Source organism: Lagenorhynchus albirostris, chromosome 12 (assembly GCF_949774975.1).
Source record: "Lagenorhynchus albirostris chromosome 12, mLagAlb1.1, whole genome shotgun sequence".
NCBI classification, from domain to species: domain Eukaryota; kingdom Metazoa; phylum Chordata; class Mammalia; order Artiodactyla; family Delphinidae; genus Lagenorhynchus; species Lagenorhynchus albirostris.
Genome location: NC_083106.1, coordinates 58,156,693 through 58,183,494, shown reverse-complemented (window position 1 = coordinate 58,183,494; position 26,802 = coordinate 58,156,693). Strand labels below are relative to the sequence as shown.

The 26,802-nt window shown below is 37.8% G+C and overlaps 1 protein-coding gene across 5 annotated transcripts in view; it reads right to left on the bottom strand.

Annotated features, from left to right (window-relative positions):
* Positions 1-26,802, bottom strand: part of FBXL4 (F-box and leucine rich repeat protein 4) — a 68,236-nt gene that overhangs the window by 41,253 nt on the left and 181 nt on the right. The window contains exons 2-4 of one of the 5 annotated variants that reach the window (XM_060168044.1): positions 16,057-16,267; positions 11,559-11,676; positions 10,325-10,908 (exon numbers count right to left, since the gene is read on the bottom strand). In XM_060168044.1, the coding sequence (XP_060024027.1) occupies positions 10,325-10,836 (512 nt within the window). In that variant the 5' untranslated portion in view covers positions 10,837-10,908; positions 11,559-11,676; positions 16,057-16,267. The remainder of the gene's footprint in view (positions 1-10,324; positions 10,909-11,558; positions 11,677-16,056; positions 16,268-26,802) is intronic. The other 4 variants (XM_060168047.1, XM_060168046.1, XM_060168043.1 and 1 more) reach the window with 4 other exon arrangements.

The window sequence follows — 26,802 nt, the reverse complement described above, 5'->3', positions numbered from 1 at the left end:
AAGAACATTTTTAAGTCTCCCAATACATACTACAAACTGCTTTCAAAGAAGCTTATGCCAACAATATATAAGAATGACCACTGAAAGCACTCTTTATTTTTAAAAATAATCTCTAATTTCACAGTGACCCAGGTCTCTGTGACATAATATATAATTCACTGACTACTAATAACACTTAAAATGTTTTCATATGCTTATTAATCATATCAAATTTTTTCCCCTCCAATATATTGTCAGTTCATTTTGTTGCCCGAATGGCCTATTTACTTTTTATGAATTTTATTTTTTTTATACAGCAGGTTCTTATTAGTTATCTACTTTATACATATTAGTGTATATATGTCAATCCCAATCGCCCAATTCATCCCACCACCACCACCCCCTCTCCTCCCCGCTTCTCCCCCTTGGTGCCCATATGTTTGTTCTCTACGTCTGTGTCTCTATTTCTGCCTTGCAAACCGGTTCATCTGTACCATTTTCCTAGATTCCACATATATGTGTTAATATACATTTGTTTTTCTCTTTCTAATTTACTCCACTATGTATGACAGTCTCTAGGTCCATCCACGTCTCTACGAATGACCCAATTTCGTTCCTTTTTATGGCTGAGTAATATTCTGTTGTATATATGCACCACATCTTCTTTATCCGTTCATCTGTCGATGGGCATTTAGGTTGCTTCCAGGACCTGGCTATTGTAAACAGTGCTGCGATGAATATTGGGGTGCATGGGTCTTTCTGAATTATGGTTTTCTCTGGGTATATGCCCAGTAGTGGGATTGCTGGGTCATATGGTAATTCTGTTTTTAGTTTTTTAAGGAACCTCCATACTGTTCGCCACAGTGGCTGTATCAATTTACATTCCCACCAACAATGCAAGAGGATTCCCTTCTCTCCACACCCTCTCCAGCATTTGTTGTTTGAAGATTTTCTGATGATGCCCATACTAACCAGTGTGAGGTGATAACCTCATTGTAGTTTTCATTTGCATTTCTCCAATAATTAATGATGTTGAGTAGCTTTTCATATGCTTCTTGGCCATCTGTATGTCTTCTTTGGAGAAATGTCTATTTAGGTCTTCTGCCCATTTTTGGATTGGGTTGTTTGGTTTTTTAATATTGAGCTGCGTGAGCTGTTTAGATATTTTGGAGATTAATCCTTTGTCTGTTGATTCCTTTGCAAATGTTTTCTCCCATTCTGAGGGTTGTCTTTTCGTCTTGTTTGTAGTTTCCTTTGCTTTGCAGAAGATTTTAAGTTTCATTAGGTCCCATTTGTTTATTTTTGTTTTTATTTCCATTACTCTAGGAGGTGGATCAAAAAGGATCTTGCTGTGATTTATGTCAAAGAGTGTTCTTCCTATGTTTTCCTCTAAGAGTTTTAGTGTCCAGTCTTACATTCAGGTCTTTAATCCATTTTGAGTTTATTTTTGTGTATGGTGTTAGGGAGCATTCTAATTTCATTCTTTTACATGTAGCTGTCCAGTTTTCCCAGCACCACTTACTGAAGAGGCTGTCTTTTCTCCATTGTATATCCTTGCCTCCTTTGTCATACATTAGTTGACATAGTTGACCATACATTAGTTGACCATAGCTGTGTGGGTTTATCTCTGGGCTTTCTATCCTGTTCCATTGATCTATATTTCTGTTTTTGTGCCAGTACCATATTGTCTTGATTACTGTAGCTTTGTAGTATAATCTGAAGTCAGGGAGTCTGATTCCTCCAGCTCCATTTTTTTCCCTCAAGATTGCTTTGGCTATTCAGCGTCTTCTGTGTCTCCATACAAATTTTAAGATTTTTTGTTCTAGTTCTGTAAAAAATGCCATTGGTAATTTGACAGGGATTGCACTGAATCTGTAGATTGCTTTGGGTAGTACAGTCATTTTCACAATACTGATTCTTCCAATCCAAGAACAAGGTATATCTCTCCATCTGTTTGGGTCATCTTTGATTTCTTTCATCAGTGTCTTATAGTTTTCTGAGTACAGGTCTTCTCCCTCCTTAGGTAGGTTTATTCCTAGGTATTTTATTCTTTTCATTGCAATGGTGAATGGGATTCTTTCCTTAATTTCTCTTTCTGATCTTTCGTTGTTAGTGTATAGGAATGCAAGAGATTTCTGTGCATTAATTTTGTATCCTGCTACTTTACCAAATTCATTGATTAGCTCTAGTAGTTTTCTGGTGGCATCTTTAGGATTATCTGTGTATACTATCATGTCATCTGCAAACAGTGACAGTTTTACTTCTTCTTTTCCAATTTATATTCCTATTATTTCTTTTTCTTCTCTGACTGCCGTGGCTAGAACTTCCCAAACTATGTTTAATAACAGTGGCAAGAGTGGACATCCTTGTCTTGTTCCTAATCTTAGAGGAAAGCTTTCAGTTTTCACCATTGAGAATGATGTTTGCTGTGGGTTTGTTGTATATGGCCTTTATTATGTTGAGGTAGGTTCCATCTGTGCCCACTTTCTAGAGAGTTTTTATCATAAATGGGTATTGAATTTTGTCTAAAGCTTTTTCTGCATCTATTGAGATGATCATATGTTTTTCATTCTTCAATTTGTTAATATTGTGTATCACATTGACTGATTTGCATATATTGAAGCATCCCTGGGATAAATCCCACTTGATCATGGTGTATGATCCTTTTAATGTGTTGTTGGATTCTCTTTGCTAGTATTTGTTGAGGATTTTTGCATCTATATTCATCAGTGATATTGGTCTGTAATTTTGTTTTTTTGGTAGCATCTTTGCCTGGTTTTGGTATCAGGGTGATGGTGGCCTCATAGAATGAGTTTGGGAGTGTTCCTTCCTCTGCAATATTTTGGAAGACTTTGAGAAGGATGGGTGTTAGCTCTTCTCTAAATGTTTGACAGAATTAGCCTGTGAAGCCATCTGGTCCTGATCTTTTGTTTGCTGTAATATTTTTAATCACAGTTTCAATTTCATTACTTGTGATTGGTCTGTTCATATTTTCTATTTCTTCCTGGTTCAGTCCTGGAAGGTTATACCTTTCTAAGAATTTGTCCATTTCTTCCAGGTTGTCCATTTGATTGGCATAGAGTTGCCTGTAGTAGTTTCTTATGATGCTTTTTATTTCTGCAGTGTCCATTGTAACTTCTTCGTTTTCATTTCTAATTTTATTGATTTGAGTCCTCTCCCTCTTTTTCTTTTTCTTTTTTTTTTTTTTGCGGTACGCGGGCCTCTCACTGTTGTGGCCTCTCCCGTTGCGGAGCACAGGCTCCAGACGTGCAGGCTCAGCGGCCACGGCTCACGGGCCCAGCCGCTCCACGGCATGTGGGATCTTCCCAGACCGGGGCACGAACCCATGTCCCCTGCATCGGCAGGCGGACTCTCAACCACTGCACCACCAGGGAAGCCCGGTCTCTCCCTCTTTTTCTTGATAAGCCAATGGCCTACTGAGATCCAGGTAAAAACTGATTACAGCAAGGCATTTAGGGAACTGAAATAGACAAAAGAGTATGAAACTCAGGGGAGAAATCTGAGCTGAGACTATAGAAGTCATCGACATACAAGTACCATAATGGTCTTTAGGCCAAGATGGGGGCAAGAAAGGCATATAGCACCACTCTCAGGAGAAGGGAAGTTTGGTTAATTTCTACGTTTAGGAATAAAAGCATAAGGCAGAAACTCAACGGGATTCCAGTAAACATATCACTAACCATAACAGTAGGACTTTTGCAGTTAACAGAACCCTTATAATCACCCCATATTTGTTAGATTTGCTACTTCTCTCCTGAAAACTAGGAATAAAACCCATCAAACATATAAAGAACCTGTGAGTATTTGTATTCAGAGACAACGTGAAAGTAGGAATGGAGAGACTGGTCCCTCTCTACATCCAATCTTGGGAGGCAGGGGAAGAGTTCTAAGGAACAGAGCAGGTTGCGGCAGATTTGAGGAGGAAAGGAAAGCTAGCTGAGCATCTTCTCACTTTCTGTGACAAGGCAGAAAAGCAAATTTGGAATGCCAGCCTAGACCTAAGAAGTGCCCCTAAAGTCTAAATGCAAAAATCTTTAGGGTTTCTAACAATGGAATTGATTTGAACACTCTACTGAAAATCCACACCGTTAAATAGAGCTAGCCATACAGGAACAGAAGTACGAAACATTTAAAACCATGTTCGGGGGAAAACGCATTCCTAATTTTGGACAACACATTTCCAAGAATCCTGGGGTAAATGGTGGAAGGTATTAGAAAATTCAAACTGGTTTTACTCATCCTTTTGTTGCTGCTGGAAAATGACATGAAATGATGCTGGAGGAATGTCTCATGTCCAAGAAACAAGGACCACTCAGGACCCTGTGAAATAACTGCCTGTACTGGTTCACAACACATGTGGACTAAACCAGCCTATCTTATTGTTTAGCTTCAATTAGAAGTTTTTATGAGCCTTAACAGAAACACTGAAAATGTAATATAGAAATCACCTCTGCCAGGTCCCTTGCCAAGCACTGATTAGAGCAGAAATATTCTACCGTAATAATGTATTAATCCACTAAAGTCCTCTCTCTCTCTCTACCTTGCAGAATGAACAAGGTTAAGATGATGCTTTAAAATGACTTCCTTAACATTTCTAGCATGTTTAAATGTTTAATGCTATGTTAGCATCATTTTTGCTTCTGACTTTATATAGCATAAACATTATATATTTAGTTACACATATAAGTTTAAATATCAGAGCATACTTAAAGTTGAAAACTATCAAACCTTATCAGTTATTAAAAATCGTTTTAAATGTCTAAACATAAAAAAATTCAAGTATCATTAGTTTATTTATATTTTATTTTGATTTTTCTTGATAGCCTAAGAAGTAATAAAGAAAAGTGGTAAAAAGATGGAAAAATTATTTTATAGATCTGTGGCCAGTTGAATTAAATTAACTCTGAGACCAGTACAAATTGATTTGGGGGTATCTGTATTTAGGTGTTTTTGTTTAAAATTCTAATAGAACTAGAATATATTATTTTAAAGTTAGAAAGAGAAAGATATCTACGTTACCCAACAACAGAATATGTCAATCTTTTTTTTAAATTATAGTATGGTTGATTGACAATATTAGAATAGTTTCAGGTGTGTGACATAGTGATTCAATATTTTTACATATTCCACTTAAGTTTATTATAAAATAATGGCTATATTTCCTATGCCAATCTCTTTTTATTCAAGAAAATTAATGCCAGAATTTAAAAAGCTAGTCAGTGAAAATAAGCAAATACAAGCAAATGCACGTGTGCGTGCATGTGTGTACACACACACACACACACACAATTTTCCATGAGATAGCCCTGACTCTTAATCCTCTAGACCCAGAACAGTGTTGATGAGATTAAACTGCTTTAAGTCATGGCCTTTGTAGTCTGCACATTTATGTGCTGACTATATATGCCCACACACCGTATTCATCTACTGGACAAATATGACAAACACTAATGTCCTTTGTAAGTATTTTAAATCTACAGAATCATGTGCAAAATTCGGCATGGAATCCCTATCAGGCTGCACTTTGTCTGCACTTGGAGCCCTTAATTCTGGGTTGGTAACCAGCATTCTCTTTACCAGCCCACTTATTTCTCCTTCTGTTGATTGCACTGAATGCCTACTATATGTCCAGTGCTTGGACACAAAGCACTCTGTCTCTGTAACTGTTGACCTGTTGTTACTCACTGAGAACATCTCTCTATGGCTCGCAGGAAGCAGCAGGTAGACAAGAGAGGAAGAGAGATGTTCATCAATGGAAACCGAAGAAAGCAAGTTTTCTAACATATTCAGGTTGGAAGCTCTTTGCATGGATGCAAAGAGCTTCCCTATAACCAAAATTCCCCCTGGTTAGTAAGCACAACTAGTAACCAGCAAAAAGAAAGTTCTCTTGCCAACACTGTTCCATTTTACCTGCTGAAAGTGAAGGGATAGAATAGGAAAACAAACTAGAATAAAATTAAGTACTCTAATAGGTATACCTACTCACTCCCTGCTTCCCAGCCTGTCTCTAATTGTAACTAACAAAGTGGCATCTGCTTTAAAAAGAACTAACCGATAAAGGGTCTGATCATTTCTGACTTAAATGACAAAATCATGCTTCTTGACTCACAAAGTCAAGGGGACCAGACTATGACCAATTCGTGAAATCATTGCTTAAGCAACTTCTTTTGGCAACAAATTCTTTCTGTGATGGCCACTTTCTTCCTCCCTGCCTTCTTAACTTCAATATTCTGTAGTGAAAATGCTTTCAACACTCAAAAAAAAAAAATCCATACCACTAAATTTTATCCCCAAATAGCTTCATTCCAGTCAGCTTCCTTAATATGACCTCAATTTGTCATTCTCTTCCTCCTCTTTTCTGTCTCTCTTTCCCATGTGTAACCCTGCACTAGCCTTTTTTCTGACTCTTACACAAGCATCTGTTAAGATCTTATACTCAGAACCATGACACTCTATACTACCGTTTTTCTTTTCTCCTAGTAGAGCACTAGGCCCGAAGTCAGACAACTCTGAGATCTTACAGAACTACCTGTAACTTTCCTACCTCACTCACTGAACAAAGAAATGCAATCAGACAAAATGGAGAAAGATTGCTTTTAAATTTTAAATGTTCTGGGACAAGTTCATTTCCCATAAATTCCTGAGCTACTCCAACACACTCTCTTATTTGCTAACTCCTAAGGGAGAAATAAAACAGTATGCAATTAATTAAAGTAATAGGCAGTACAGTCCAGTGGTTCCTAAACCACAGTGTGTGATAGAGCTTTCCATGATTAAATGTGAAAAATAAAGAATACATTGGTATATATAAAGATATGCACACATATACGCGTAAGTTGCCAACCGCTCTTTATTCGAGATTCTGAGCATGCTAATTTCTCAGTATAAACTGGGGTTTCTTTTATGAAATGATAGTGATGAAAAATGATGTTGGTAGCAAAGTAACTAATCTGAGAACCCTATATCAGTTCTCTAACTTTTATTATCAATACCATTATGTTTATACCATTATGTTTACCAGTTTATTGGAGTTGACTTTCTCTACCTGTGCTCTGCTTAGATCTCCTGGTAAGTCTGGTGCCCATGTCCCAGATGTGCGGGCTTGCTCCTAAGGGCTCCCACCTGCAGCTTTCAACAGAGAACTACATAAGCTCCCAGAGCCTCCTCTTCCTCCTGAGAGTGGCATGTGCCTGGAAGACTTCCATCTCCCCTTCCTACTCCCCCAGCCCACTCCGGGGCTTTTCTCACTTCTTAGAACACCAAGATCTCACCTCATGATTTCACCTTTGCACATAGTATTCTCTCTCTACCTTTCCTACCCAAACTAAAGCTTCACTCAACCCTCAGGTCCCAGTTAAGTCACTTCCTCTGGGAGGACTTCTCAGAGCCCCACAGGTTAGGCATTCCCCTCTGCCAGCACATGCAACCTGCAATCTCACAGCCCTCTTCCAGGCTTGCCTGTAAAACTCAAAGAACAAGACCCACATCTGTCTGGCTCTGTTTTGTTCCTGGCAGTGAGTGAGCAGAGAAGGTGTTCAATCAATGTTTCTGATTGTCTAAAGAAATTCACCAAAACGTTAACAGTTACTGAATCTGGGCAGAAGAACTGTGGGGGTTTTTTATATATATTTTCTTTTTTGGTATTTCCTAACAAGTTTTTTTAAACACTGAAACTGATTTCATAATCAGTAAAATTTAAAAGGCCCTTTTTTATTCTGCAATAATATATATTGGTTAGCTTCTTTTTCTCTTAAAAGTTAATGGTATTTTCTGTGGAATAAGGCTAAAAATCAGTTAGGCAAAGTAGAGATACATCTATAAATAAAGCTGTCACTTTGATCACAATCACGCACTACAGCTTTCAGCTAGGAACCCAAGAGCGTGATTCATACTCAAAATCAGTTATGCAGACATTAAGTTTTAGATCAGAGGAAAGACATTACATGTTGCATAGATCTTATCCCCATATTGGTTCATCTTTTTAGAAAAAAAACTAGATAGCTTTGTAGGAAAGAGGCAAAAAATGACAGAGTCCAATGAAACAATTCTCACATAAGAAAGGATCCTACTCAAAGTACTTTTTTTTCCTCTCAGGAAAAAAAGCCTGTATATTAAAGGATGCTGGTTTCCTGTTATTTTAAAAAACTGACCCATTAATAATATTGTTCACAATGAATTATCAAAATCGTTCTGATAAGAACACATAAAGATTATACCAGCAGTCTCCAGCTTGAGTTGAGCTGTACTCTGCATTTGCTTCCTGGTAGACTGGGAGGTGCTCCCTAGGAGTTGAGGGGACAGGGACTTCAAGGAAGCAGTGTGTTAGATGCAACGTGCAATGTGATCTGCGCCCTCACTCCTCCTCCACAGGCAGCTGGGCTCCTACAGTTTAACAGGTGTCACAGACTGCCCTTGGGCTAGAATAAGCTCATAAGGGCAGAGGTTTTTGTCTATTTTGTTCATTGTTCACTAATGTATCCTCAATACCCAGAACAGTGCTTTAGCACATAGTAGACACTCAAATACTTAATGAATGAATCAAGCAATATAAAGGGTAAAAACTGATAAGATCAATAAGTACTCGAAAAATGGACAAATAACATGACAGACAGTTCAAGGAGAAGGAAATATAAATGGCTCTTAAACATGAGAAGATATTCAACCTCAGAGATGATAAAAGCATTTCAAATGAAAGTTAACATGAGATAACATTTTTCCCCTAACATTTTTCCCCTAACAAATTGACAAAAATGCTAAAATTTATTAAAACACTCTGTAGGTGAGGCTTCGGGAAAACATGCATGCATATACATTGCTGGTGGGAACAGAAATAGGAGAGCCTCTTGGGAGGGAAGTTTGGCACTACGTATTAAAATTACAAATACATAGACCCTTGGCCCAGCAATCTTTCTGGCAACTTATCCCACAGATATACTTGCACACGTGCGAAGTGACTCATGGCAAGGTTATTCACTGCATTAATATTAATAATACCAAAAGTATCGAAACAACTAAGAACCCATCAATAGGGGAGTTGTTAATAAGTTGGGGTACACATACACTGCATTACTTGCAACTGTAGAAAAGAATAATGAAGCTCTCTTTGCACTTACATGAAGAGATACAATATACACCAGTAAGTGAAACAAATGAGGTACAGAACAATGCAAATAGTGTGCTTATTTTTGTGTATAAAGAAAAATAAAATAAATACATTTGTATTTGCTTATATTTGCATAAAGAAACTCTGGAACAATGCAAAGAAGTGGATAAAAGTGGTTTCTTTGAGAGAGGGGTGGATCCTAGGCACATGGGGAACAGGGTACATGCAAGACTGCATTATGTAATTTTTAGATTTTTGAACCATGTGAATATACTACCTAGTCAAATAATTATATTTTTAAAAATCAGGAGGCTGAACTACAGAAACGAGAAAGAGAAAGAGAGAGAGAGCGCCTTTAGGGAGAATGCATGAATACTTAAGGCAACATGTATTTATTTTAATTTATTTATTTATTTATTTTTGGCTGCACTGGGTCTCCATTGCTGCACGCGGGCTTTCTCTAGTTACGGCGAGCAGGGGCTACTCTTCCTTGCGGTGCGCGGGATTCTCATTGCAGTGGCTTCTCTTGTTGCGGAGCACAGGCTCTCGGCACACGGGCTCAGTAATTGTAGCACGTGGGCTTCAACAGGTGTGGCTTGTGGGCTCTAGAGCGCAGGCTCAGTAGTTGTGGCGCACAGGCTTAGTTGCTCCGTGGCGTGTGAGATCTTCCTGGACCAGGGCTTGAACCCATGTCCCCTGCATTGGCAGGCAGATTCTTAACCACTGCGCCACCAGGGAAGTCCCCAGCATTTATTTTTAAATGAATATACTTGTTACGAAAACATCCACCTAAGATTAAAGCTAATCCCCTACGGACTTCCTCTAAAGTGTCACTCTGTAGGTCGACTTTGAGTTACTCAAAGTATTTAAAAGCAGTAATATGATGTCTGTTTGAAAATCTGTTAGAAATCATATTTCCAACTAACTTCTCAGATTGGTCCATGTCCCAATTAGTTCAAATCATGCTTTTCATTTATAGTAAATTCACACACAAATCTCACAATCCATGATTATTATGGTGTGAGGTTTTATAGGTATAAAGAATGCATTACATTTCATATGTCTGATCTTTCTTTCCCTATCAGAACACTAAGGAAAATTTTAAAAATCGAATTTGTTTAAATGACTTAAGAGAATGCTTCCAGTGAAAAAAGATCTCCGGTATTAAAACTACCACAACCTTTCAGCCATAGAACATGGTCATTAAAAAATGAGTCTTACCTGACTTCAGCTGGTGGACTTGGGGAATAGGGATTTGCAGAACAAGCTAGAATTCTAATGACTGCTCCAGGATGATAGGTTTCTAGAACGTGAACGGCTGTAGGATACACCTGTTGTTCAAAAGCAAGTTCCACATAGTCTTGGCTCTGGAAATTAGGCGGCGTCCTCTTAAATGGCACAGGAGCGCTGGGACACTGATCCCACCATGTTCCGTAAGTTCGAAACACAGCTGTCTGAGTGAAGTCACCAGAACTCGGGAATACATTTGGTACACCTGCTAAGTTCCACATGGTATAGGACATGCTATTCTCACTCCCATAATGGGAGCTGAAATCCACTACTTCTTTGGCGTACTGGACCACCTCTGCATTGAGAGGGGAAGTCCGGCTGTTTGCTTCTATAGTTCTATGGCTGTTCATCATTTCTCCTCTTGTAGCTGTCCTGGCTCGGCGCCGAAGGCACATATAATAAAACATAGTCAGAACTGTTAACATGGGAAAGACTGGTGGCATCTAGGTGTGAATTATGAAGCTTCAAAAGGTCAGGTGTCCTCGGTAAGACGCGCGAACTCTTTGAAGGATGTTCTAAAAAAATGAATGGCTTGTTGAAGTAAAATAATTCAAATAAACAGAAAAATGCATGGATAAGGTAATAAACGGCTTTTTACCCAATGTAATTTCCCAGAATGAAACTGAAAAAAACAACATTCACGTAAATGAGACTCTCTGGTATAATTTATCTAATGTACTTTTAAGAAAACTGAATACTGAAAATGTATACAATTTTATGCTATATGGGAAGCAAAACTGATATTATAAGGCAATGGCGATGTATGACCCAAAAAAGACCTATTTTATGCAAAATTATAACTATCCTTCAAGAAATACTAAGTCCTTGAACTTTTAAAATTAAAATTATTTAAAATATATGGGGAACCACTAAAATACTGCTGTAAATCCAAAAGGACCTTAGGCATTTTATAACTTCACATTTAAACAAATGATTCCCTATTGTTAATTATGACTCACTTCCGAACATGCTAAGTACAGATTTCACATTATGGGAATACAGATTTCTGGAGCTGACAGTTAATCCAGACCAACTATATTAACTGCCTTACACATCACAGATCACCAGACAGTGTTTAATTTATAACCCCTAGCATCATTTGTGAGGGTAGTCCATGGCTGGCTGGCATCTGGTTTGTTGCCAGCTACTCTTAGAAATCACTCACCCCAGATAGAATGGTCACAGGATACACACCAGAAATGCAAAGGTTGGCACTCATCCATGTGGCCTGGCAATTACACTCTGATTTCAGGTACCAATGTTGAAATATGACATTCTTTTACCTGTAAGACACGAGTTTTAGAAAATATTTTTATTTCTGACTTAGGAAGTCAAATATCCCAACAAGTTTATTATCATAGATAAATAGCTACTTACTAGATACAGAATGTTCAAATTGAACACATCTTTCTGAATTGTGTGGCCAATTTTGAATAATTAATATATTTTTAAAATTTTATGACAGAATATAATAAAAATATTATTAATGAACCCTTTTTATATAGAGGTTGCAAACCCATAGCTTATAGGTCAAACCATGCCAGCAAATATATTAGGACCAAATATATTTGGTGATTTTTAAAATTTGGATGAGATTGCAAGCTTTAACAGTCCAGAAAACCCTGTTGAGAAGAGGCCTGGTGGCCGCTCCTGTTCCCAGCCAGCTCTGCTAGTTTACAACACAGGCCTGGCCCCTGTCTGCACTGACTAGTAATCTCTTGTCTACACCAACAGGGAAATCAAGCATACTCATTTTTCTACCTGTAAAGTCTTGAGTTTAATTTCTCCTAAGTAAAAGAAGGAAAATAAAACAACTTTTCTTTAGTAGAGCAAAACGTTAACACTAAGATTATAAAACATTAAACGCCTCTCCAACCCAAAACCTCTAACGGCTTTTTGTTCTTACGCACAAGATAGAATCTAAATCCCTTGGTTTGACATTTCAAGGCTCTCCTCAAGCTAGACCCATTTCTTTTTGTCTAATGCAGTAAACTCTTTCACTTACTAAACACCCTTCCTATTTTACTTTAACTCTACCGCGACATTCCTTTTCCAGCCACTTTATTCCATAAGTAGGCTTATTATCTGGTACCACCTTTGTATCAGATATATACCCTTGTTCCACAAGGGCCTACATTAGGACCAAGTTTCTTGAAGGAAGGAATCTAGCCAAAGATTTCATTTATCAAAGTGCTCAGTACATAGTAGGCACAAAATATGTCACGTGTTGACAGAAAGATGATGAGCAAACAAAAAAATTATACAAATTTAAAATTAGATAACAGCATCCTCTTCCTCTCGATCCCAGCCAGATCCACACTGAAACGCCTGACAAAAATATAACCGGCAAAACAGTAAATGAAGAGCTGAGTTAGAAACACGTGAGGAAAACCCACGGTTGTGAGAAACAGAGAGGAAAGTCAAAGGGCGGAGAGCAGGAGCTGAAGCTAGTATGAGTCAGGGAACCAATTATGGGTCTTAGTGGTTGTAATAAGGGGACTTTCTAACACACATGCAGGGAGGTTATTTCAAGCCACGGGTCACATTTGGAAGAAACTTCATAAAGCCAAATTCAGGAAAAATCACCCTAGCTGTAAAGCCAGGAACGCGAAAACTTAGCTCACTGGCCAGGAAGCCAAAGTACACTTGACATCAACCTAGGCAGTGGTGGAAAGTCACCGGAGGGAAATCAGAACCCTGTTAGGCGTGTACCACGCAGAGTGTGGGCCTAAATTCACACCGTCTTCATGGCTGAGAATCCCTACACCATCCCTAAGCCAAAAGATCTAAAAAGAAAGAGTGGTCCTGAACTGGTAGGGGCAGATGTGAACCTCTTTGCAGGGATGCTTCCACAACACGAGACTGACTAAACTCTTACTAAAGATGCATCACAGTACAAACTTGCAGACCGTAAAAGAAAATGAACCACAGGGACGGACAGTCAGTAGGCAGACACACTAAATGGAAGAACTTGCACCCTAAAAACAAGAAATAATAGAACACTCTGAACAAGACTTTTCCTGAAAAGACTAACAAAGCATGTATTACAATAAATAAGGAGTTTCTGCAGCACATGCTCTAATGCTGACATATCATGAGTTGACAAATCAGATTCACCTCAGGACATACAACACCAAGTGCTGAAGTATAGGACAGGTTATAAATGTGGGGAAAATAATTATCTAGAATATCACCTCTTTATTCAAACATTTCACCTACCACAAGTATAAATATGTCAAATAAAAAAATTTACAAATGCACAAATATCAAATCTTTAACACCAAAACCTGAAATGAAATAGCTCTTTCTTTTACCACATACACTTTATTTCAAAATAGGCCCCCAGGTAAATTAAGAAGTGTAATTTTCTAAAGAAGTTACTTGGCCCATCTCTTTCTTAAAAGAAAATTAATGAAACAAATTTAAACTGCAAAAATGAAATTTATGAAATAAAGAATAATGTACAAGTATCCAACTCAATTGACAGCTCAGCTAATTTGGAAGACTGTGGAGCTCAGCTAATTTGGAAGATTGTGGATGTTTTATTCCTGGAAATCTTCAAGGGAAGGACAGAAACCCATCTGCCAAGGTGGATGGATGGGTCTGACTGTGTAATCTATGGACATCACCTCTCTCTCCACAGTCTATAAATTGCTGCAACCGAGCTCCTTTTACTTTCTTTATAAAACTGCATTTATCAGAAAGTAATAGTTTTATAAAACCAAAGAAACACCTGCAAAATAAGATATCATCATTCATGTGAACATTCACAATCATTCCTGGCAAAAAGGTTGAGACAAATTGTGAAAGACAAATTCTATTTGACCTACCAAGCCACGAACTTTACAACTGTTTCCCAGCTAGCTTTTACCATCATAGATTATGGGATAATATCAAAAACAGCAAGACTGTAGTGTGGGCAATATCATTTTTAAGCTGTTGTTAAAGTTAAGTAAAATTCTGCACTGAAGTAACATATGTACAAGTGAGTTATAACTTTATAACATATAAAGAAGTTTACATTTACACATGAAGTTTACATTTTCACATTTACATATGAAGAAGTTCAAACTTCTCAGCGAGAAATGTAAATGGATGCTTGATTTTTTCCAACTATGGATAACAATAATCTTTAGAGTTAATTTTTTGTAAGATAAAGCTAAAATGACAAAAAATTTTAAAAGAAGGAAAAGCAGTGTAAAAAAAAAAAAAGCACTGGAAATAAAGCACTGGAAAAGCAAATATATTTATTCTTTTTCCAGCCATACTATTTGGAAAAATGTAATGAAGTTAAAACCTGTTTTTGAAAACAAACACGGCATGGAAATAAAAAAGGGAAATGTGTAAACCCATTGTTAACATCCTTCTTGATTCTAAACTCCTTTCCAGTCAACTAAGATGATACATCAAAGTATTTGGGGGGTTGGGGACGAACATATGGAGAAGAAAGGATAGCTCACTCTACTTTTCCCTGGGAAATGAAGCTGAAAAAGGGAAGAGAGCCGCAGTTTCAGGACTCATGTGGGCAGCAACGACCAATGCAGAAGTTTAAATTGTCCATGTACTATCTGGACTTTTGCCAAGGCATTCAGGCAATTTGTGATAACCAATGAATAGCCCAATGGGCACTGAACCAAATGCAAAAGATACAATAACTCCCCTTTAGGAGGAGAATGGAATTCAAAGACAAAATGATTTTTCCCACCTGGTGCAAATAAACAAATATTAGTCTGGTACACTAAATTTGTCCAAGAGGGTGACTATAAGATATACCTTTTGGGAGGTATATACATTTCTTTTCCAGTTCATTCAAAATGCTACATTATACAAGGATCATTTTTACAGTGAAATGTCTGTAATATATTAAATGTGCTTTTCAAATAATTTTGACTATAATAAAACATTTGAGCAAAACAAAAAAAAAGCTACATTAATTTTAAGGATTCTCACAATACATAAAAATATTATTTTCCGTTTAACAAAAACTCTGAAATAGAAATACGGTGATCTTTATTTTACAAGTTATTTTATCTAATCAATTGTCAACAATGATTACAAAGTAAGAAATTCCCCACAACTCACTGAAATTTTATACTAGCACAATCAAGGAATACAAAACAACAGCCATTTTAACCTGCATCAGGAGACTTTCATACACCTTGGGAAACAACTTGCTTTATGTGACATGATATCATTTTAATACAAGTTTATTTTCAACCACATCTTTCATATTATAAAATGCTTAACGAAGTTAAACAATACAATTACAGAGAAAGCAGTAACAGTGGAAAAGAGAAATTAAGAGGTATAGACAAGGGAGAACATATGTTTACTACTGAGATTTGAAGTGAGATGGGGAGTCGATGAGGCAGAGAGAAGCAGGATGGCAGGAACTGCAGAGAAGATGGCAGAGGAAAGTGGAGGAAGGAAAAGGGCGTTTCATGAAATCAACGAAAGGAGGCAGTTGGGATGAACTCGAAAGCCTAGGTTCATGGTGTGATGGAATAACCTGGAAAACAAGTTTAAAACTCCAAAGAGGATTCTCAACTTATATTAAAGTCAAAAGATATGGGAAAGATAAAAAGGCCAGGCAAAAAGGCAGAGCTCTACACTGAAGGCAAGTCATAACACAATACTTACTTGTAAAATAACACAATACTTACTTGTAAAATAGCCCACAGAGATGTGTCAATGAAGTGACAGAAAAAAACAAGGGTTTCGGCAGCCTTGCAGGATGTTAACAAAATGTCACAGAAGGCGTAATGTGGTAACAGATCAAGAAAAAATGGCTGAACTTTAAATGCTGTCATTTCTGAATCCTGATGAAACTGATCAAGAGACACTGCTTTAAGGAAAGGACTTTTCTGGTTGAGTCTAGACATCAAGACACGAGGGAATGGAGGAAAATATCAATCAAGAAAAGAATGGAATTACACTTGAACTTGGTGCAGCAGCTGACATAACCAGCCCCCTTCCCTGGCCTGCCCCCTGTAGGCTTCTACGCCACCACATGCTCTCCTATCTCCTCCCACCCCTCTGGTAACTTCTCAGTCTCCTCTCTGGGCCTTCTCCCTCCTCATTCTTCTAAAATATACAGAGGTCCCACTAAAGGAAGGCTGTCTTCTTGATAACATGATACATGAGAACCTCCCACCGACCTTGGACCAGTCTTCTCCCTGTCCCTTCCACTTCTACACACCCCACCCTTCCTGTAGACCCACCAGAACCTCTACCATGGCCTCAACTGCACTTGTGCTTTCACACCTCAGCACCTTCAAGTCTCCCATTGAGGCTGTGTGGCTCTGGAATTCCCTTGCTCCTCCTCTGCTTGGCACCCTCTTACTCATCTTTAAGGTTCAGACCTTATCCACTACCCGCTTTTTCCTTGCTATTACATTTCGTGTGCCATTTCTTACATGCTGAGATATTTTTTCTACCTTAATAGACTACGAACCCCTCAAGTTCTAAGAATGTGTCTTAATTAGAACTACATCTTTAGGGCTTAGCACATGCCAATATATACTCAATAAACATTTATTCTTTTTTTTTGGAGACTGGCAGAGTAGATGGCAGAAGAGAATAGACGCAGAAATAAAACCCTTCAATACAAGGCACATGTAGACCAAAAAATGACGCAAAAAAAGTTCCATATCTGGATATAGAGAAAAAGAGGGGGGAAGTGGATAAGGAAAACGGAAACACAATAGGTAAGAATCAAATGTATGACTTTCCTTGAAACACTCCAATAAGGAATAGTATATATATTGAAATTTTACTGTTCAAAGAGAATGTGAAACAGTGGTAACTTTTTGTACTAATTCTATTAGTACAAAAGCAGCCTTGAATACGTAAAAAGACCTGACCTTGGCCACAAAGAAACTCTGATTGAAATTAAAGAAAGATTCATGAAAGAGATGATTAGAGAGGTAAAAGAAAGCTATTCTCTCAAATATGGTGATTTTTTTTAACACTCCAAATCTATGTTAAGACCATACGGTGATTATGGAGAACTGGAAAAACTGTGGATGAAAAAGAAGTTCTTAAACAAAAAAGGGATAACCTCAAGCAAAAGAGAAGAGACAGGCCAAGAGAGGCAATAATATAAGACAGGTTCATATTGTTCAGGTATTAGATATGCTATAGGGAGGAGCAAAGTCTTAACAATAGCATCCCTTAATTACTTACAATGTACTATATTGAAAAAATATGACAGTGTCAGGAAGGAGACTATGGGGGGTTGAATATTATAACTTCACGTTTCTCTCTCTTCCTCTAAGTAAATTCCCCTCCAGTTGAAACATTTTTATTATGACTATAGTTTGTAATCAACAAGGCCCCAATATAGGATAAACAGGTTGAGTTCTTAACTGAACCATGTGGACGAACAGAGAGAAGAGAGCCTCCTATCCAGCTTCAAGGCTTTTTGAAAATCCAGGCATATAAAGCAGAAGGAGAAGGCAAGGGAACCAACCAGGAAGAAAAACCTGAAGGCCAGGGAAAAATCTTGAAAACCAAAGAGGTAAACAGTATCCATTTCTCTTCCAGGAATCAAGGTCAGCTTTGAAAATACAAAAAGTATGGAACACAGTGGGCTCTTCAAAATTTCTGCTGAGTTAATGAGCAAATGGCCAGGACTAAGCAGGTAGTGCCTAACCAGTGAAACTAGGAATACACTTGTCAGAAAACAAAGGAGGTTTAGAATCAATTTAAACTAGGAATTGACAATGGTTAGTTCTACAGAATGTTTTATTTCTCCTCCTTCTTTCCTAGACTTTAACAAGCATATCTAAACTTACGAAATATTTCATAAGCAATCTTTAGTAGCACGAAAAAGGAATTAAGGACTCAATGTTAAAAACACACACACACACAACTGTAGGATAAATGAATGGTGATTTTCTGATACAATAGATCTGGAAACCCTCTTCCTACCCAAGATACTATCTCACAAGTGACAAAGAGGGACATATTTCTAATTACACAGGTATGACACTATAAAGTACCTTACTTACAAATGTCACTAATGCTATATTATCTCTATTTTACATGTTTCTTAATTGTTTAATGATGAATAAGAATAAACCATCTGAATGGGAAGAACTATAATAACCCTAAACCTCTAGCTGACACACGACGTATATTTAACTAAAACCTACAGTATTAAAAATTAGGACTATCTGGTGGCAGATAATTTTAATGGACACACTAAAGAGAGAAAAAAATCTCTCTCTAGCTATTAAAACCACAAAGTAAATATGAATTTATTTTAGCCAAATACTAACTATACATTTGTACATTAAAATAAAGAGCATTTTACCTAATAAAAATATACTGAATTTATTTGGCCTTCCTAACAAAGATCCAAGTACAAGATCACTGCTAGCCATTCAAGCTAAAAGAGCCATTAGTTAAAATGGTGTAATACTGTTAAATTAACTTTGGGGTATAACTTACATTCCAAAACACGTACTCCATTTTAAGTGTACAGTTCAACGAGTTTTGACAAAGACATATACCAGTGCAACCACCACCAGGACCGAGATATAGAATATCTCTATTCTCCCAATCACCCATCCACTCCCTGTGCCAGGAGAAAACTGATCTTCTTGCTGTCACTATAAATCATATTGTCCTTTATTCTAGAGTTAACATATAAGTGAAATATGTATGTATTTTTGTGTCTAATTTATTTTGCTCAGCATAACTGAGATTTTTCCCTGTTGTTACATGTAACAGTTTGTTCCTTTCTTGCTAAATCATATTATACAGACATATTCATTCACCTGCTCATAGACATTTGGGTTGTTTCTAGGACCAAAATGTTTCCAAAATGGCTGTAACATTTTACATTCCCACCAGCAATAAGTGAGAGTTCTAGCTGCTCCACATCTTCATCAACAGTTAATATTGTCAGTCTTTGGACATTCCAGTGGGTGGGTGGTGATACCCCACGGTTTTAGTCTGCATTTCTCAATGGACTAGTAATGATGTGGAGCATCTTTTCATGTTCTTATTTCCCATACGTATCTTCTTCAGTGAAATGTCTATTTTGCCCATTTTCATTGTTTTTTTTGTTTTCTTATTATTTATTGAGTTGTAAGAGTTCTTTATACATTCTAGATACAATCTTTATCAGATATATCTTTTGCAAATAGTTTCTCCCAGTCTGTGCTTCCCTTTTCTTTTTTTCCTATAAATTTATTTTATTTATTTATTTTTGACTGCATTGGGTCTTCGATGCTGTGAGCGGGCTTTCTCTAGTTGTGGCGAGCAGGGGCTACTCTTCATTGCGGTGCGCAGACTTCTCATTGTGGTGGCTTCTCTTATTGCGGAGCACGGGCTCTAGGCTCGTGGGCTTCAGTAGTTGTGGCACACGTGTTCAGTAGTTGTGGCTCATGGGCTTAGCTGCTCCACGGCATGTGGGATCTTGCCAGAGCAGGGCTTGAACCTGTGTCCCCTGCATTGGCAGGCGGATTCTTAACCACTGTGCCACCAGGGAAGCCCTTGCCTTTTCATCTATTTAATAATATCTTTTAAAGAGAAAAGTTTTCAATTTTTAAGGGCAATTTATCATTTGTCTTTTATGACATATTTTTGTGTGTCCTAGCAAATGCTTTACTTAAGAGCAGTTTCAAGTTTCAAACACTAAGACAAATAGTGTTTAATATCTTAAATCTGGAAGTTAAATACAGATCATTCAAATTTTAAGATATCAAACTGGATGCTACAAACACTTCCAGTGGGAATACAAAATGGTACAGCCACTTTGGGAAAGTCTGACAGTTTATTATAAAGTTTACATACTCTTACCAAACCATCCAGCAATCCCACTCTTAGGTGTTTACCCAAGTGTATTAAAACCTATATTTAAACAAAAACCTATACACAAATGTTTAAAGCAGATTTATTCATCATCATTCCAATCTGGAAATATCCAAGATGTTCTTCAACAGGCAAATGGATAAACTGTGGTACACCTATCCAATGAAATACTACTCAGTAATAACAAGGAATGAGTCACGGATTCAGGCAATAGCAGAGATGACTCTTAAAATGCATTTTTTGACTGAAAGAAGACACACAAAGGCTACCTAATTGTTTAATTTCATGTACATGATACTCTGGAAAAGGCAAAATCATAGGGAAGGAAAGCAGATCAGTGGTCACCAGGGAGTTAGGGGAGAAGACAGGGTTGCTTCCAATGACTACAAAGGGGCCACGCAAAAGAATTTTTACAGCAATGAAACCCTTCTGTATGCTTCTGTTTTCAGTCTTTGCTGTGGACCAAGACAGTCAAGTTGGAGATTTGGTATCCCAGAATCAGCTGGTTTATGGGCATCCTAGCTTATTAGTCTGTTTTTGACCAGCACACCCTGAAAGATATCTACTAGTTGGCATGTCCTGCCCATTCATTATGCGCAGGGCAAAGCCTGACCTCAGAGCCCCAGCCACTCACCTGGCCTTTGGGGACCACCTGCCCAGAAAAGAGACCTTCATGACTTCTGAGAGATTCCCGACCAGGAACAAATCAGTCACTACAAATCTCAATTTATATATATGAGTAGAATTAGCCATCTTAAAGACACAGAAATAACTTGGGTAATTAGAGCAAGTGGTCTCCAACAAGAGTTAATGCAAAAAATAGAAGAGTTTTAAAATAATAACTAGTATCTTTAGTGTGAATTCATAGGGCATAGGATCCATAAAATAAGTACAAGCGAATTTAGAAAAAAAATTTTTTTAAGTTCGTGGAAATTAAAGTCATGGTGTTCAAAATAAATTGAAAATCTAAATGAAAAAAATAATAAGTAACCTGGAACACAGATGCAAGAAACCTAATATCTATATAAAGTGAATTCAAGAAGAGATTGAAGCTGATGAAAATTCAAAAAAATGCTAGAAGATACTGTAATATTTTAGAAATTCTTAAGGAAAAAGAACTGACTCAAACTCTTATTCACATAGATAAACAAACAACAAACAGAAAACTGTTTCTGGACATGCAACTATACTTCCCATAACTCTTCTTAAAAACATTACTCAAGAAAGTATTCCAGTCAAAAAACAAATGAACTAAAATAAATAATTTTTAAAAAGGGAAGACATAATATTCAAGTAACCAGTGACCTTATAGTTAAGTCTAAGTCATTATAGATGCAGTAGTGGTAAAGTTGAAAAGGATGGTTAGGGAAAAAAAAACAGAAGATAAGTGATTTAAAAAGGAAATCAAATCAATTGAATCAAGAATGTGGGGAAGGCAAGGAGTCAAGGTCTCACCTTATTAAATGGAGGTGTGAGGGCAACAGAAAGTCAATTCTACATGGTTTTAGAATTTCCAAACTTGCAGGGGAGAAAAAAAGTAAATATGAATAGGTTAAATTTTCCTATTAAGAAGTAAGCCCTTTAGCAAGCGATTCTTGTAATGGAGTGATTCTGTATTTTGACTATGGTGGTGGTGACAAGATCTACATAAAATGTCAGAGAACACACATACACACACAAGTGCCTGTAATGATAAAACTGATGAAATCTGAGTAAAGTGTGCAGATTGTGTCAATGTCAATTTCCTGCATGTACTATTGTGCTATAGCACAATGTTACCACAGGAAGAAACTGGGTGAAGTATATACACAAGATCTTCCTGTATAATTTCTTTTAAGTGCTCGTGAATCTATATCTTTTTAAAAAAGTTTTCTAACAATGCAAAATAAATAATAAATAAAGACAAATTTTCAAGTTGGGAGGGGGGAAGGTTTTAAGGAAAAATGAAAGTCTAGCTTGATGATGTTTTACATTTAAAGAGAGGCAAGTAAAGCAAAATGATGCAGAATAACTGAAAGAAACATACGGGCAATAAAGGTCTATCCAGTATACACAAAACTGACAGAGATGGCAACAGCAATATCAGAAATCATTAAACAGAACAAAAAAATTTATATTTTAGAAGATTAAAATCCACTAAGAACAAACATCTTTAAGGATGAATCCAACCAAATTCACAGTCACAGTAAGAGACTAATATATTTTGCTTACTGATTTGTCAGTTTTGAGAAAACAGTAAATAAGGATATAGTACAATGAATGTGTCAAACCAAAAACAGGGAAAGGACAGCTTATCAAAAATGCTTTGGGAAAATGTCCATACATTTAGAAATGTAAATTTAGAATACAGTTGATCCTTGAACAACGCAGGGGTTAGGTGCATGGGACCTCTGTGCAGTTGAAAATCCATGTATAACTTATAGTTGGCCCTGCATATACACAGTTCCTCCTCATCCTCAGTTTTGCATCTGCAGATTCAACCAACAGTGGACTGTGTAGTACTGAGCATTTACTATTGAAAAAAATCCACGTCATACTAGCAAATGCAATTCAAACCCATGTTATTCACTGGTCAACTATATTATCAAAGCAACCTTTTTTTTTTTTGCAGTACGCGGGCCTCTCACTGTTGTGGCCTCTCCCTTTGCGGAGCACAGGCTCAGGATGCACAGGCTCAGCGGCCATGGCTCACGGGCCCAGCCGCTCCGCAGCATGTGGGATCTTCCCCGACCGGGGCACGAACCCGTGTCCCCTGCATCGGCAGGTGGACTCTCAACCACTGAGCCACCAGGGAAGCACCAAAGCAACCATTTTTTAAAAATCTAAATATATAATACAAAATATCCAATAAGAGAATATGTACAAAGAGTATTTTAAAAACCTTGGAACGGAAACTCAGGAGGCCATAAAGGAAGAGAACACAGAACTGACAACATACATATTAAAGATTTCTACATGGCAAAAGATCCCAGAAACAGCATTTAAAGAATAAACTATGAAAAAATACTAGAAATGGTGTACCAGGTCATTGATAGCATGGCATGTAAAGAGCTATTACAAATCAGTAAGAAAAAGAGGAACACTTCAACAGAAAACTAAGCAAAGAATATGAACAGGTAAGTAACAAAACATTTACAGATATTCGACTTCATCAATAAGCAGACAAATGCAAAATTGAAACAGTAAAAATACTACTTTTCATCCATAAAATTACTAAAATGTAAAAAATGGTATCATTTTAGCACTGATTTTTTTTTCAGGAAAATTCTTCACATGTCTCTCACATTTCTGCATATCCTATAAGCAGAGTCACCGATAATCTCTGTTCCAAACTATCCTTTCAAGGGTATTTATACAGCAAACGTTGTTGGCAGATAAAGAGAGGTCTCCCTCTGGAGTAGAGGGAAGGTTTTTTGTTTTTTTTTTTTTTTTACTATCCAGCATAATAAAGATAATGTCTCTCTCTAGGGCAAAGGTTAGGCAGGTTTACTTGCAGCCTATTATGAACGAGTCAGGTTCCCTAAGCTCAGGGTTCCTCTCTTGTAATGCAATCTACTGCATGTGCTAGAATCATCTGACGCTCATCACATCACCCTGTGGAAATTAGGGTTCAAGGAAATGGCACAAGACAATGATGATCCTCTGGCTACTGTAATTACTGTGCTTTGTCTCTGACCCAGGATCTCATGTCTTCTACCAGCAACCATGAAACTGTGAGCTTGCAAGTAGGGTAAAACTCAGCCTTGACAATTCCTGGCAATGATACAGCAACAGCGGGCAGCATTCTCAGAAATTGTATAAATTTACTCTTATGGCAACCTTTTGAAGAGAAATATGGAACAATCTATCATAATTTCAAAATGTATATAGCCTTTGACCCAGCAATTCCACGTCTAAACATTCACACTAAGGAACTAAGTAAATGTGCAAATATGTGCACATAAAAGTAATCCCTGAGGCTTTGTTTCTACCAGAAATAAATTTGGAATAGCCTAAACATCACCAGAGGATTGGTTAAATAAATTTTGGGTTATTCCTACAATGAAATATCAAAATACTTTAAAAAGATAATGTTATATGCACTGACACAAAGATTTTCATCAATTATTACCAACTGGCAGTTACTGAAAATTATATGTAGTATACTGCCAGTTATTAAACACCCATAGGCTTATACACATGTATTTTTAATGTCTGGAAGGAAAGAGAACAAGTGATTAAACAGTGATGATCTCTGGGGAATGGGGTTACCAGATAGGTGGGCACACCACACTTTTACTTTCCCCTTTGGCTATTTCTGTATTACTTGACTTTTTTTTAAAGAACATATACATTTATTTTATGATCTAATAACATTTGTAAGTATCTATTATAGCAACACTTGAAAATCATTACATTTAAGATGTTCAACTGGGATAGTAAAATACAAATGGGCATGGTGCAGTCCCAGGGATCACTTCTATAGGCATTTATCCCTTAGAGCTACTGACCAGGTACAGAACATCCTGAGTCACAGCTGATGAGGAGAGACACACTCCACTTACTAGTACACAATGCAAAGTCAAAAGACATGCAGATTTTGAATCAAGCTGCTTTTCTAGGTACATCTCTAAGGAGCAACTCTAACATGGCAAGTTGTGAGTTAGCAAGAGAAGGGATTTATTTAACAATGGTTAATGATTCAACTGACCATGAGAAAGGCAAGCTGAAAAATAATTTCAACAAGAGGCAAGAAACTTTAAGGAGGGGGTGGAGTAGGGAGGAAGGGATAAAAAAGGAAATCAACTTACCCTCACTAAATGTGTCCATTCCAAAAATATTTAGGCACTGTTTGAATCACTAGACACTAAAACACATTATAAAGCTAAAGTAATAAGACCAGTATGGTATCAGTACAGGAAGCCAGAGATTGCTAAACACTAATTCAGAAAAAGTCCCAAGAATATACAAGAATTAGGGCCTCAGATAAATACAGTACTTGCCATCAGTAGGGAAAAACAGAATTCAACAAATGATGATGGGGACAATGACTAACAACTACGAGAGAGGAAATAAAGGGCCTTAATTCCATCCTTATACTAAAATATAATTGAGGTAGGTTAAAGATTTCAATATGAAGAATAAGACCATTAAAAGTACTAGAAGAAAAGAGAGGAGGACACTTATATATAATTCACGTGGCAAAAGGTCTTTCTTCAGAGGATACCAGAGTTAGATCTATGAAGTTAAAACCGATTATGTTGATCACAGCAAAATTTAAGAGGATGAGGCAATGAGACTAACCCAGTAAAGAAAGAAAGGGCGGTTTTTGTTAACTGGCCATATTTAGAAGTAAAAGATAACAGCAACATTTTACGATGTCACTGTACAGAGGACTATAATTGCATTACTGGATCACGGCGCTAGTAAAAAGGAATTAACCATCTTACATTGAGCTGATGACCTCTCTGATTTTCAAGTCCATAACAGAAGGGAAGAGTATGAAAATGCACGACTCAGAGAAGCCAAAATTTGGGACAGTAGTAAAAAGAAAAAAAGAGAGAAAGAAAAGAAAAGATATGGTACTCAGAAAGGAAGTGTGGAAAGAAGGATCCAATTCAATGAACGACTAGAGCACCTACTACGGGGCGATGCATACTGTCACTAGAAAAATAAGTACATGTCCCTCTCCCCCAAGAACTTAGTATCTAATAAAGGGCTAGAGAAGCACTGATGTCTCAGGAAACTCTCCCTCTACTCAACCAACAGGTACAATATGTAATATAGGACAACAGAAGCAATGAAGTGAGCTTTAAGTGGAAAAAAATGTACTTATATTCTGAACTTAAGAATACCAAGAAGCAGTAAAGGCAGCTTGTGTCCTCTAACAGATAAAAGCAAGCAAGATCCCACACCTGCCGTGAGTCCTCCGGGGCATAAAGCCAGACACAGCATCCTTGCCAACGCAACTACCTGACCACAGGTTTATAACATCTTGACTTTCTAGTTATTTGTATATTTTAATTAGTGACTGCAAGCGAGGCTCTGTGGCAACGAGCATTTGGGAAACCATCAAGGAAATCCAAAACCACTCCCATTGCAAACATGCTGACAAGGAGGCCAAGTGGATGTTCATCATCACACTGTATTCTAAGGATATCCCTAAAACACAGAAACTGGGCTGCTGCCGGGTATCTCGTGGCAGTCCTGAATTAAGACATGGGCCTGGTTAGGTAAAAACCATCGGGTGCCAAAAAGAAATCAAGGAAGCACGCGCAGGAGGCAGCAAGTACACAGGCGGGCAGGTGGCCGACTCAGGGCTGCAGGGTCAGCACTACCCGCCAACCCCGCGGTGTAAACAACCCTGCGCCGCGCGCACTGGGCGACGCCTCACGCCCGGCAGACAGTCGAGCAGAGAAGCAGCGCCCGAGGCAAGTAAGCTGTTTGCAGGGTCACCAGCAAGCCCCGCAAGCGCAGGCGGGCGGCGGGGCCGGTAAGGCCGGGGAGGGGACCTCTGCCGGACGCCCGGGCTCCCCGAAGCACGGCTCCGCCCGGGCCCGGCCCAGCCCCAGCGCCGAAAGAGGAAGACGGAGACCCGCAGGAGGGAG